The 14792-nt window shown below is 37.4% G+C and overlaps 2 protein-coding genes across 3 annotated transcripts in view; both read right to left on the bottom strand.

Annotated features, from left to right (window-relative positions):
* Positions 1 to 3696: 3696 nt before the first annotated feature.
* LOC102306291 (vegetative cell wall protein gp1) lies at positions 3697 to 5801 on the bottom strand. 2 transcript variants are annotated; one of them, XM_005949223.3, is made up of 5 exons: positions 5378 to 5801; positions 5108 to 5167; positions 4953 to 5011; positions 4098 to 4845; positions 3697 to 4013 (listed from the first exon to the last, which is right to left on the bottom strand). In XM_005949223.3, exons 2-5 carry the CDS (start codon positions 5120 to 5122, stop codon positions 3756 to 3758), a joined length of 1080 nt encoding a protein of 359 aa, XP_005949285.1. In that variant the 5' UTR covers positions 5123 to 5167; positions 5378 to 5801; the 3' UTR covers positions 3697 to 3755. The 2 variants fall into 2 exon arrangements, with proteins under 2 accessions (XP_005949285.1, XP_005949284.1); XM_005949222.3 differs by having other exon boundaries at positions 3697 to 4845.
* A 162-nt stretch (positions 5802 to 5963) lies between these two features.
* Positions 5964 to 14792, bottom strand: part of LOC121815594 — a 112325-nt gene continuing 103496 nt past the window's right edge. The window contains exons 6-9 of the mRNA XM_042227174.1: positions 9732 to 9998; positions 9082 to 9348; positions 8569 to 8658; positions 5964 to 8292 (exon numbers count right to left, since the gene is read on the bottom strand). Coding sequence (XP_042083108.1) covers positions 8213 to 8292; positions 8569 to 8658; positions 9082 to 9348; positions 9732 to 9998 — 704 coding nt within the window. The 3' untranslated portion in view covers positions 5964 to 8212. The remainder of the gene's footprint in view (positions 8293 to 8568; positions 8659 to 9081; positions 9349 to 9731; positions 9999 to 14792) is intronic.

The raw sequence follows: 14792 nt of genomic DNA, 5'->3' as shown, positions 1-14792 counted from the left end.
GGAATTTTCGCTTTCTCTATTTTGCTTTTTCAAAGTAATCAAACAATAATACAAAGCAGCCAGTAGAGGGAGCTCTCGGGCAGTTTACGAAACTGTAACTTCTAAAACAACAAGCGTGAATTATTGCTGAAAAAAATATCCACCTACACAGCATTGTATGTGTGTGTTGTACTGGGGTCCAGCTGCTCAACCAATTCAGGTTTCCAGGGCCCAGAGTCCAACATTTTTCCAATCATTCTTCATATGTGGTACAAGTAACCTGGCTATTTAGATGTGATCATCTGCAAACATCCATCCATCTGCTACCGCTTATCCTTTTCAGGGTCGCGGGGGGTGCTGGAGCCTATCCCAGCTGTCATAGGGCGAGAGGCAGGGTACACCCTGGACAGGTCGCCAGTCTGTCGCAGGGTTAACACATAGGGACAGACAACCATTCACACTCAGATTCACTCGCACATTCACACCTAGTGGCAATTTGAATTATCCAATCCCCACAAGATGCATGTCTTTGGACGGTGGGAGGAAGCCGGAGTACCCGGAGGGAACCCACGCAAACACGGGGAGAACATGCAAACTCCACACAGAAAGACCCCGGCCTGATGGTGGAATTGAACTCAGGACCTTCTTGCTGTGCGGCAACAGTGCTAACCACCGTGCCACCGTGCTGCCTATCTGCAAACAAAAAAACAAAAACACCAACAACAAAAAAAGATGTGACCATCTGCAGCAGTCAAAGAGAAAAAACAAGAGAGAGAGAAAATAAGCACTAATTTCAAGACCATGCTCTTTCCTAAAAGCCAACATTAGTCCTATTACCAAGAATTATACCATAATTATTATACCACCACATTTCTCATCCACAATCATCATGTCAAGCTTTGCCTCAAGTCATCTTATATAACCAAAAACAATCAACAGCTGACAACAATAATAGGAATTAAAATGCTTCAAATAGCCTCCTTCCAACAATGATGTTGTAATTTTGCAGCAGACACTAAGAAATTTGGTTTGTGATGTTATAGAATAAGAGAGCATGCTAAAACTAGACAACAAAGTATGAAAATAGCCCAATTAAACCCTGTGACCCTTAAACACAACATAACAGTGCATGGATGTGAGCGATCAGCTCAACCCAGCTCAGAAATGTAGTTAATTGTAAGCACATGCATTCCTCGTCGACAGACCCAACAAACTTGCATCAAGGACAATGTTAGATACCCAAAACACTTAAGTTTAATACTTGCCTTGACAAAAATACAGATCTCCCCATCTCAATTTTTCATTTAATAAAGTACCTATAAGGTAAGTGGATCAATTTAAGTTAACTTTGCACCCATGAATGAAGTAATTAATTTTAATGGTTGAATTGGGCTTGTATGGTGTCCCATCACACATCTGACACAGTGACTTGTTGCAGACACAGGCCAACAAGCTGCCTGCCAGCCGCTGGGCAGCCAAATGAGAGCGCTTGTTTGCTTGGCATTTCCATGGTTTCCATGGTCAGAAAGGAGGTCTTTGTGTGTATTTGTGTGTGTGTGTGAGTGAGTGAGTGAGTGAGTGAGAGAGATTGATAGTGTACAAAATGACTGAAACTGGATTTGGGGCCTATATTCATATCACGCATGTATATAAGCATGTACATGTGTTTTGTTTCTCCTGTGTGCATTTGCGAGTCTGTGCATGCACTGTGCTTGTGTGGGCTTATCCAACTGACTATTTCATCTGGCCTACTGTGCCAACGATTTGGAACATGGGTTCAAGCGCTGGTTCATTACTGTGAAATTCCAGATGACACTTTCTGGAAGGGTCTGCTTGTGCGCTAAAACAGGGTTCCATTTTTGGACAGAGATTACACTGGATGTATTGTGTTCCACGCTGGCATGAATGCTTACTTGACCAGTTAATTAATTTGCTATTCAGGATGGATAGTGACCACGAAAAGTTATCAAAGCTGCAAAGCTGTGCAGTGTTTCTGACAAACTTAAAGCAACCTCATTTCACTGAGTATTTCCCTAAAGCTATTTTTGTATAATTCATTTAATTCAGTTATATTTTAGATTTGAATCTTGAAGTAGCTTTAGCTGTGTGTCTCATTGTGTTTACTTACTTCATTAACTAAGGAGGCTTTGTTTGAAGATAAGAGCCTTCATTGTTTGACTGACCCTGAGAATTTGACTGAGACTAAGCAGGCCCAGCTGCTGCTTATTCCAAAAATGAATGAGTTCACATTAATTACACTGCTCAGAGACCTTGACCTTCCTTTATCCTATTCCCAGCTGAAAAGAAACCAACAGCTACTGGGTTCTAAATGGGAAATGGGAGGAGGGCTGGAAAAGGTTTGGTCTGTTTTGATTGGTGGAAAAGTTTTGGATAAAGAAGACAGATGGCATGAGGAAACCTTGCCACAGTTCATAAGGTTCAACTTGTGGTAACAGACACGCAGAAAGGATCTGATAATATCTGCTGACCGGTTTCTGCACCTTGGCCTCTGATGGTCCTTATATGGAACGGTCCAATCAGCAGACAAAGTTTGTTGCCAGGTGACCATGAAAACAAAATAATGTTCCTTTTTAATGCCCTGGAGGGAAGGTTTACTAATGCATTAGCTATTGTTTAAACAGCAGACAGAACATGTTATTAATGAACGTTTTCTCCCTGTCATAAACACACATTCAAGTCCAGTTCTTTCATTATGGCAGTCCTGGGCATATTCATAAATCATGAAGGGTTAAATGAGACTCATGTCTAATCTAATTCTAATTCTAATCTAATTCATCATATTTTAGTCTAAATGTAGTGTGATTTAGTGTTTAGTGAGTCACATTTTTAAAAATTTAAAAACTTCATCACTGGTGACCATCAGAACACTGATCTTTTGTTTTGTTGTAGAGTAGAAAGAAGTCACTTTGTAAGACCTTCTTGGACTTCAGGGGCACTAAAATAACTACAGGTGTGAAAAGATGATGTTTGAACTTTAAAAATGGAATTGAGACAAAGTGATGCTTTAATAATTGAATACATGTAAAATATTTAGAAATAGGTTAGTCCTGTATACTAATGCTCAGTCTGTGTTCCACTCTCACATCTGGCTGCCTGCCAGGCATATACAGTAAAATCTTGATCCTGAATAGAGGATAAAAGGTGCAGCTGTGGGAGCAGCAGGCAGTCAGACAAAAGTAAATGGAGTCATTCTCCAAATCAAGGCCAACTCGTTGGTCTGCTGCAGTTGTAACCCAATTATTCCCAGGCCACATGTTTTCAAAGAAGGGGTGTAAGGCAGAGGGGAAAGCCCTTCTTTTTTCTCCTGCAGTCACCCCATAAAACACAGAGCGTAGAGAAGCAAGGAGAGAAAGTTGGGACATCTTAAACATTATTCCGCATGACCTAAGGAAAAAGTCAGTATCCGATATTGTCTGTGGGTAAATGCTGGCATGTAGTCGTTTTTTCCCATCTGTGCACTCCACTAATGCCTGCTTTATTTAAGTGGTTCATGTTGAGGTAACTTGTTAATGAGTATCTGGTGGAAATGGATTTATTCCTTGTTCAGATGTAGCTATATACTCTACTGAGAATAAGCATATTTAATAATAATGTGAGTGGATCTTCAAAATAGACATCTAAATAGCTCATGGAGAAAATGAGTAGAAAAAGTTTATCAGCAATAATGCTGTTTGAATAATTATAACCATCATAAGTAACCAAATCATCTCAACATGTATTTGCTCAAAAATTATTTTATTACAACAAACACATCTTTAATCATCCAGACAAAGGAAAGCAACAGTAGATAAGTTGAGGCATCTCTTCTCTGAAAGGTGTGGAAATTCATAAAGTGGACGTGGTGAAACATCAAGAGCGGTTACACCAGGAGGCTTTTCTGTGGGACACATGAAAAAGGCCACTTCATCGTCCAGGGAAGAACGGTCATATTTTAGATCTGGATGCAGGACCTTATGAGTGTCCTTTGACTGAGGCAAGGCATCAGCAGGTGGAGGACTTGGTGGCAGTGGAACCTCATGAGGCAGTGGGCTGATACACCTTGAATCACTGTATTCAGAAAACACAGGGGACAGTGGAGGACTTGGAAGCAGTGGAACCTCATGAGGCAGTGGGCTGATACACCTTGAATCACTGTATTCAGAAAACACAGGGGACGGTGGAGGACTTGGAAGCAGTGGAACCTCATGAGGCAGTGGGCTGATACACCTTGAATCACTGTATTCAGCAAACACAGGGGACGGTGGAGGACTTGGAAGCAGTGGAATATTAGCCAGGAGGCTGAGAGGCATCAAATCAGACCTCTTGTGTTTTAGAGAATGAGGTGAAGCGTATTTCTTTTCAAACGGTGGAGGACGTGGAAGCAGTGGAACATCATGAAGCGTCAGCCTAATGAGCTTAAGCATTAACTCTTCCTCTTCATCACCTACAGACCACACTGTTGATCTTGGATTATTTCCACAGGGACCAAAAGCTTCAACAGGTGGAGGACTTGGAGGGAGTGGAACCTCATGAGGCAGAGGGCTGACACACTTTGGATTCGTGTATTCAGCACACACAGGGGATGGTGGAGGACTTGGAGGCAGTGGAATATTAGCCAGGACACTTAGAGGCATCAAGTAAGACCTCTCGTGTTCAAGGAAACGAAGGGAAGCATACTTCTTTTCAGAAGGTGGAGGACTTGGAGGGAGTGGAACATCATAAGGCAGTGCGCTGATACACTTTTGATCAGTATCGTCATCATTTACAGGGGATGATGGAGGACTTGGAGGCAGGGTAAGATCCCACGTCATCAGCCTCATACGTTTAGGAGGCGGTAAGATCCCCACATCCTTGAAGCAGTACTTGCTGCACACATAACAAGAAAAGTCAGCAGCTGATTATTTTTGCAACATATGATGGAAACAGATGTTTTAATGTCCTTGTTTTTTTTTTAAATTGAAAAGTAAACATACCTGTCACTGCTGACATCTGAGCTGCTTTGTGAGTTAAACCTCTTAAGATGTGGATTTTCCTTTAAAAAGTTACATATTATTATTGTTGTTGTATTTTTCATTAAGAATTCACATGATTTAATGTTTAGAAACAGACACAGTGAAGAGTAACTTACCACAGCTCGAGCCATTTTAGGCGTCTGTCAGGAGAAAGATCCACGCAGGATTTGGTTTCTCTGTGTAACATTACAGGACAGTTGCCATACATTTTCAAGTCAGTTTCAACAATGTATATCCAATCAAACTGTATCATTACAGCATTGTTTAGGTGATTAAATACGAAAGAAATGAAGATAAAAACAGTAACAGCTGGCAATCAAGGTAAAACAACCTTATGAGAAAGGTCTTAATCATTATTGTTTAAAAGTAAATCTTTCGATCCTTACTTCAGTGACTTGTTTGTCTGTGCTTGCTGTCAGTCGTGGTTTTGTGTCAAATAGTTGTAGTTTTTGAACAAAGTTTGCAAAGACTCCAATGTTGTGTCTGTTCAGAACCAGTGTAATGAGGAGACTGAGTGCAGGTTTGGAATTGTCAGTGACAGAAGAATGCAGCAATGTTTGAATTTGAATTTGTTATTCTTATTGTTTTAACAACAATAACTACCAGGATCATGCCATAGCAACACAGTGATGCCCAATCAAATGTCAGATACAAGGGATCTGACATTACACATCCAACAGGACAGTAAAGCAATGGGCATCAATGCAACAAGTCAGGCCTTAAAAAATACCTGAGTTATATAACAGCACACTGACAGTGTCTCATAAACATGATATTCACTTCAATTTAATTTTAATTAGATGGATAGATCTGTCCAGAGCAATATCCCAGCAGTTTAACTGACTTGATGCTATACTCTGATCAGGAAGTGATTTTTTTTCTTTTTTAAATTAAATAATCTTTCATTTAAAAACATAATAATTTTTGAGCAGTGTTTATTAAAATTGATAATATACATGTAATTTCACAAAATTACATTATTATTTAATTTTTGCATTTTTGATTATTTTTTCTCCTTCAGCACTGTTTTCATATTTCACTTTGCTCTCACTCATGCTTGGTTATATTAATGTGCATGTCATCTGTATATGGTAAAGTGTTTTGTCACGTCCTACAGAGCAGGAGCTTGTCTGGGGGCTTGTCTTCTCTTGTTTTTTTGCTTATTTGTTGGCTTGTTTTGTTTTTTCCTATAAGCTACAGTCCAATTAGCCCATCTTGAATCAGTGGAAGCTTGAGAAGTGACAAAAACCCATCCTTCACCTCTGTCTCAGCCAGTGGAAGCTGGTAGAAATGATACTGGACGTTAGAGAGAATGAGAAACCCCCCAATGCATTGCAATGTTTTGCTTATCCTCAGAAAATGTCTTTGTAAAAAGTAAATAAAAATCTTCTAATTCAATCTTCTAATCCTTTTCCATGGCAGATATGTTGAATTATCAATCAACAGGTACAAAGAATTTAAGGGAGATGCTGATTTTTTGCAGACTAGGTCACTTCATGGAATGTACAGATGAGTGTGAATGAAATATAATAGTTTTGTAAATTGTATTTTACATTTAAACACATGAAAAAACAGAAAAGTACTGAGGGATACTCTGATATTCATGAGAAGTGAGAAAATGTACGTGTATTGAAGAAAATGAAAAACTATATTAAGAAAACCTGGACAAAACAAAGAAATGAACAACTAACAAAAGAGTGCAGGCTCAATATAGACAAGATGACTTAACATCTGGGGAATAAAAGGATGTGGTTTCAACTGTAGTGTTCTGTGGTGTAAATAATGATGTGAGAGTGAGTTTGAAGAAATTATGTACGCTAAATTTTCACCCATTAAACTCTGCCGTCCTGTCCATTTTCTTTCTCAGTTACTTCCTTCAACCCGACAAGTGACAGATGACAGTTTTCCTTCATGAAGCTTGAAAGAAAAAAAATGTGGTAAATATTTTACTCCACTGGAAAAAAAAAAACTGACATGAAGAGCTGTCACTGATGGTTGATGCCATTTAAGCCTTTAAAAAAATAGTTATCAACTGGAATATATATTTTTTACAGGAAAAGCACACTTTACCCAAATGTATTTAAGGTCATGTTGCACTAAAGATGGAAAAAACAGGCAAATGTAAAACACACTGTCAGTTGATCATTACTGTTTGTATCTAATATGAAACTTTCACACTGTTAGTTAATAGAAATGCTTTTGGCCCCATCATGTGGTCAGTGCTGATCACTGCATTAAATGCAAATCAAGCTTCGTCTTGTCTTGCACTGTTCTTTCCCTATACTAGCCAACATTACAGATTGTCACAGACCAATTGATAATGATAAAGTAATACAAATAAAGAAAATGTAAAAAAGAAAGAAAAAATCAACTTGTGTATTAAGTAAAATGCAGCATTATTTCTCTTATCTGTTATGCTTGCTTTTGTTGTAATAACTTTTATGGATAAAACAACCAACAAACATTCTTATCACTGCTGCATTTGTGTCACATAAAATATTTTAATTAAAATGTTACTTAGTCAATTAGAGTTCTTTCCACAATGAAACAGGATAATGTGTAAATTCATTGCCAGCTGCCTCGTGTGCCCTTCATGTTTTTCTTATTGTTGCTTCATAAGAATGAGTGAGCATTTATTATTATGGATCATCTACTATGATTTGTAATAATGAACAAACAAGCCATTGTTATGCATGATACCGATTCTGTAGTTGCACACTGACCTCTGTGCAGCTACAGCAGTGGTGGTTTAGCAGCTCAGTGAAAACAGGATATAGTTTGTGGTTTCTAAGGTCACATTGTGAAGAGTAGCTATGATGCTTGAGGCACGGCTCACATTTTCTAAACAAAACACAATGTAGGCAAAGCACCAACACTGCTGACCAGAGCCTTGTTTTAATATCCAAGGATATCTCATATGATCTATATTTTATCATACACATCAAAACATACACTACCAAGCAGAACTGTAAAACATTATTAAAAAGAATAAAAATTATAAATGTGCAGATTATCTACTTGTAAATAAGTAATAATGTATGAGCAGAGGCAGCATGGTGGCGTGGTGGTTCATAAGATAAGATAAGATAAGATAACCTTTATTAGTCCCACACGTGGGAAATTTGTTTTGTCACAGCAGGAAGTGGACAGTGCAAAAGTTATGAGGCAAAAATTAGTTCGCACTGTTTCCTCCAAATAAGAAAGCCCTCAGACTGACTCCCTTATCTGGCTGTGACCTTTGTGTGAGTGATGTTTTCTTCATATACAATTTTGGAGTAAAAAATGTTATTTACAGCAACATCTGAAAGAAGTAACAACAGAAATGTAAATGTGGTGTCGTCACATCGTGTTATTGATGCATTAAAAGCTTGTAAAAACAGTCCAAGTGTTAAAGTATCATACCGCACAGTAGTGATGTAACAGAAATAATTCATCAAACATAATTTTCCTGCTTTACTATATTACTTTCTTTAATGTTTAATATACTGTATATGTGCATACATACTGATTTGACAAAGTTTTTGTTAATTTTCAGAACTCAAAGAGACAAATAAAGACATGAGATAACATCTCTTACCTTTATTAACAGTAAAAAGTAAAGTGAGAAGTAGAGCGGCAACACTTGTTAGTACAACCACAATCACCACAGAAACTGGAGAATTTGTACCTAGAAAAATCAAATATGTATGCTTTAAGAGTTGAGATCATGTAAATAAGCTGGATGGTACATAAAGAGTTACAACAATTCGCTGTACTATTTGTCCTTGCTTTTAATACAGCAGACTGTTAAATTTCTGAAACCCAACCTATCCATACAGGTGGAAGCTATAGATAAATTTTTTTTTATATTTCCATGAAATACAAACCTGTACAGCTTATAAGGTGGATGACGGTTTGTTCAATGCCTCAAGGCCTCAAGCCACTTGCAATTTATGTTTCAGTATCTGTAAAGTAACTGGTCTATAGAACATTGTTCTAATTACATAAATAACTTAATTTAGAACAATGCCTATAAATACATAAACTAAACAAAAAAATTAAAAATATAAAATAAATGAATATTTAAGTAGAACTTTTTTTTTTATATTACCTGCACATCTTATAAGGTGGATGATGGTTTGTTCTCTGCTTATATTGTTTTGGACGATACACATCAGCTTTCCCATCAGTTCACCATGTAAGCTGATGGTAACATTTGAAATGCTGTGGTTTTCTGCAATCTTGGGTTGGGTTTTTATCAACAGGTTATCATCTAAAAGCAAGATGAACTCTACTTCATCTCCTTCAGAGGAAAAATTGACTGTCTTTTGTTCTGGTGACAAACAAACCTGAGATACAGCAGGTTTTGACACAAGAGCTGAAAGACAAATATAGTCAGCAGTGTCAGTTGCAATATAACATTCACTGACAGCACTGCAAACTGTAAGGCCTATGTACACCTAAATGAGAGATACATGTAGATACTAGGTAGTAGTTATGTATGTGTCTGAAAAAATACAATAAATAACCAGCAATACTGCATGAAAGAATATATATCAAGATCCATTATGAATATAATCCAGGAAGTTTGTTCATATAGGTCTCCACAAAATGTATTTAAAAAATGCAGATTGCAAATTTTGCAAAATCTTCAGACATTTTGCTCAACAAAATGACAAAATAAATATAGCGTGTTTTTCAATTTTGAAGATATTTTCTTTCTTAACTTTTAATTTGATAAAATACATTAAAGAACACTACCTGCACAGCTTGTAAGGTGGATGATTGTTTGTTCTCTGCTGACAATGTTTTGAGCAACACATGTCAGGTTTCCCATCAGCTGACCAGGTAAGTTGATGGTGACATTTGAAATGTTGTTGTTTTCTTTACCGTTGGCTGTAGGCTGTAATTTTGTCTTATTGTCCACAGACAAAATTAATTCTGCTTCATCTCCTTCAGAGGAGCAGCTGACTGTCATCTGTTTGCGTGACAAACACACCTGAGATACAGCTGGTTCTGACACAGGAGCTGAAAGACAAACATATAGTCACTTACAGAGGCAGTACCAGTTGCAACACAAGATCAACTGCCAGATCATCTCTTGCTATATAATCTTTATAAGTGCGTACACATGTGTTTGAAATGTGTGCACAAAAATCAATATTAATTTGACCACTCTCATATAATGTACAGCCAGCAGCAATAACAATGATCGACATAATATGAAAACTCTGTTCATGTACGTATTTGCAAAAACTGTCTAACAAACTACAGGTTTTGAATTTTGGACCTGACACACACTGTTAACACTTTCATCCTTTTTCAAGATGAGGAAATTTCTTTTTCTTTTTTTTAATTTCTGGTTTTAGATCTGTAACACATTTTGTTTTTATGTTACTGCACATCAATTTGAAGAGAATATGTTTTTAGTCTTACCGAGTATATGTAGATGGATGTTAACTGTGTGCAATAACACGCCGTCAGTAGAACTGTGTGTTTCCATGTTGTACTCTCCAGAGTCATGTTTTGTTGCTTTTTCGAGCTTCAATGTTCCATTTGCGGAGACTGTAGTACGATTCTTGTATTTTTCATTGAGAACAAATAATTTATCATTTATTAAGGTTAAAATGTTTTCTGTACTCTTTTTCAAGCTTGTCTTCATATGTGGATTAGTAGGTATGTAAAAAACGAGTGGTTCTCCTAAAACTCCAGAACACGTCTGGGGTCCAGGTTCAGTTAGATTGCATTCTGAAGACCCTGGTAAGAAAATGAATAAATAAAGACATGGCATGCAAAAATAGAAATTAATAATGTCATTTGTTTAATAAATAGAAATTGCTGTATATAAAACATTTGTATTTATCATTATTGACAAAACTTATATCCCTAAAAACACCAGACCACATATTAAATATTAAGCTAAAATGACAAAAATTAATTGTTCCATTGTTTAATAAAATTGTTTTATGAATGACTTCAAAATATGCGCTTAGGTTATTAAAAAGTTGATGTGTACTTTGTCCCACAGCAGTCACTGCCAAAGCTACTGTGATCACGTAGATCGAAATCATTTTCTGTTGAGACAGAATCAGAATATCAGAAACAACAAAAACATTTATTATTTCGTGTTGTGCATGTGTAGTGTGCAGACAAATTCAGTTTTATCTAGAAATAGACACTTTAATAAACACTTCACTTGGATAATATAGATTATGTGTGTATGGATTATCTACATAGTAGATCAACAGGAGTTTATACATGCATATAGGCCAACTGTTTACATGCCCTGACAACAGTCAAAGAAGTCACTCACCACTTTTAAAATATGTCTCTTTTACAGTTTGTTGCCTGTGAATTTCTCACTGGCACCTGGGTGATACGCTCTTGTCTTTTTCCGTTGTGCGGCGAGAATGATGGAAGAAGTTATTTGCATTGAGTATTAATGAAGCTTATGCGTAATAAGGAAGATCTGTAACTATACATCTGTCTACTACCTGAGTGTTCACTGGCTAGTATTTGCTTTTCACCACTTCCACTTTGTCACGCTATCAAGCTCATTGCTGACATCACTGGTCTGTACCAATCATCTCTCTGCCCTCCATCTTTAAGCCAATCAGCCTCCAGTCTACGTGTTTTAAATCTCACTCCATATTTGTCATTCTCCCTTCCAGACTCCTTTACTCAAAACACTTCCTCCCAATCTTCGCCTCTTTCACGTTAGTCAGAGCTCTATCCAAGCTCAGAGGAGTTGTGCGTAATTCCTATGACACTGGGAATTCATTTATTATGGGCAATCAGAATCAAATTGCCAATTGATTGAACTATGTTGATCAAAGAAATCATGTTGAATTCATTGTTAGAATCTCTCTTTACTCAACTAAAGTACTAGAAGTACTAGACTTATTGTGAATGCAGTTACTGAGCATTACATTGATTTCAATTGATATTTATGTTGATTTAACAGTATGCTTTGCTATACCCTTTCTCTCATATTATTAAAAAATGTTCATTCTTATTTTTTGTGTACTTTTCATTTACATGTACCAGGACAAGGAGCCACAATAACCTGAGCAATAGATGAGAACTGGATGTAAAAAATGCAGATAAACCACTTAATTCTTAATATCCGATTAGCCTGTAGTGTTCGCTATGAACAGCTGGTGGTGCATGCCAACATTTGTGTGTGTGTGTGTGTCACGTGCGGCTGGACCAGACAAATTGACACTAAGAGTCCTGAAAGCCTCCAGTTGGCAGAGTTTTTCAACTCTTCAACAGCAAGTACAACTAAATCATCCATTGTTATATCAGTTCCTCAAAAAAGAAACACAATCACAACAAATTACTTCAGAGTTGCAGCGTTTGGTGATTCTCAGGTCCATAAAGGCTGCTCTGACCTTATGCAGTTTGAACCAAACACCAAAACAGATTCGTGGATGAAGCAGTGGCCCTGGTGTGTAGCTCTGCATTGACACTATGAACATACTATGTGCACTTTCTTATTTATCATGTAAATGTGTAACTATCTATCACTATAGCTCCCTGTTATATTCTGAACTGTCCAGATACTCCTTTTCCAAGTTGTGTTAAGAATATTATTTTGAGGATTTTTTATTTGTTTGTTTGTTCTTTTAAAACAAAGATATAGCACTAGATACTTATGTAAACCCCTAAAAGTTGAATATCATATCATTTATCTCATCAAGTATGTCTGTCTGTGCCTGCCTGACACAAACTGCACTGAGTAGCGGATGTCTTAAAATAGGCTTAACTTACTGTTGATGACATGACCTGGTGCTTTATACTAAAGAACAGCGTGGCAGACAGCCTGAACCTGTGCTCTTTATCTCAGGATTAATGTCAACTGTTTATTTTATGTTTTTAGTTTTTCTATATCGTGCAATGTACATTTATCACTATAGTCTGCATTACAAACATTTATGAAAAGAAGCAAAAGGAAGTATCAGTTAACACCCTGGTGTGAAAACCACAGTTTAAAGTCACAACTCTTTCCTGTTTCAGTTTCTCTGCTACAGACACACAAACATGTATGTTCCAAGGCAGACAGCACAAATCTGTGATCTTCATCTCAGGATTTATGTCAAGAGATAGAGAAAAGTCTGTTCACACACATTTATGTATAAACATTTGAGGGACTAACATGTTTATTTTAAGACAAAAGAAAGAATACACACACAGATATATTAGATGAAATAAATTCAAAAGCGATGTCATTACAGCACCTTAAAACTAGCTAAATGATCTGGTACAAAATTACTAAATTTCCCAGAGGAACCGACCCAAGGGATTAAAATACAATTCTATCTAAAAAGAAATAAACCATGTCACTTCAAAATGCTAACATTCCAAGGAGCATTTCTGTTGTACTTTTGAGTGTTAAAGCTACTAATCAATACTTTGCTGAAGATTTTCACGTACACTCATGGAGATTGTTGGAGTTGCATGTTGCCTTTCCAATTCCAATCATATCTCAAATACACTGGGACAAAATTGTGTTTCTCAGGGCCAGGATCTGAGCAACATGGAGACCACACAACACAAAGAAATAAACACAAGGAAAGATTAAAAATAAATATGTATAAAAGATGGCTTATTTTGTGAATGTTACAGTGAGTTTAGCAGCCTTATTGCCTCTGAAACAAAGCTGTTTCACACTATTATTGATTTCATGAACCAATATCTCCTACCAGATGCCAGGATATTGACAAACTATAAATTGGGCATAAATGACAAATAGGCTCAACGGTGCAACTTTGGATGAACCTTAGATATTCATCTTAATAGTACAAATTGAGTAGTGCAACTTGTATGTGTGTAGGACGTGAATGATAACAGTGGGTTATTTCACAGAGTGGCAGCTTGAAGAATTTGAACAGTTTATGTCCAGGATGTGAGAGGTCTGCAGATGTTTTCTTCCTGTTTCCTAACCCTGGACGTGTACAGATCAGGACTGGTGATCTCTCTGCAGACCTGGTTGTCTGTTGCAGTCTGGCCTTGTCCTGTGTCAGGGCTTAACTGAGCCAGACAATGACTAATGTGCACAGGACAGACTGGATGATGGCAGTGTAGAAGATGACCAACAGCTCTTGTGGCAGGTTGAACTTGCTAGAAGTACAAACTCTGCTGGGCCTAGGGTATACAGTATATGAAGACCACTTGAAACTCAGTGAAAAGGTGGATTTGTCAAGGTCTGTGTGCAGGGAGGCAGAAAAGGACCCAAAATGCAGACTCAACACAGAGGCAAAACTTAAACTCAAAATGGCAGCTTTAATGCTGGACACAAGAAAAACTAAACTTGAATATACAAAACAAACTTGGCAGGCACTGACAAACAGAAACATGGGGCTTAAATACACCGAGGTATAACGAGGAAAATGAGACACAGAAGGAAAGCACAGCTGGGAGTAATTAGCCTGGACGAGACAAGGGAAGCAAAACTAGAAACACTGACATGAGACATGGACCTTCAAAGTAAAACAGGAAACACACTGATTGAACTCTAGACATGTAAACTTGATAGAGACCAGGGAGACAGAACACAGAGACCTGAAACGTGGGACAGAAAGGCACAGAGTGGACACAACATGGAACACAGTGAAACCTTTTGACAAAACCTAAGAACTAAGACCTTAACAGCCATAACCGCAACCTAGGATAATAATAATAATAATATAATATTATCTCCACAGTCTTGTACAGGTTAAGCTTCCGGTGGTTCTGACTGCACCTCCTGCCTGTATGCAGACTCGTTGCTGTTCTGGATCAGATCGATGATGGTGGTATCATCCGTCAACTACAGGAGTT

Source organism: Haplochromis burtoni, unplaced genomic scaffold (assembly GCF_018398535.1).
Source record: "Haplochromis burtoni strain Fernald_Lab_line unplaced genomic scaffold, NCSU_Asbu1 Contig_247, whole genome shotgun sequence".
In the NCBI taxonomy this organism is placed as follows: domain Eukaryota; kingdom Metazoa; phylum Chordata; class Actinopteri; order Cichliformes; family Cichlidae; genus Haplochromis; species Haplochromis burtoni.
Note: the sequence above shows the minus strand (reverse complement) of the source record. Positions and strands in the feature narration are given on the sequence as shown.

Bases quoted from the DNA above. Each gene is read 5' to 3' on its own strand.
- LOC102306291 (XM_005949222.3), bottom strand. The intron at 4,846-4,952 runs GTATGTTTACTT...TTATGTGTGCAG, and splicing joins TCAGATGTCAGCAGTGACAG to CAAGTACTGCTTCAAGGATG.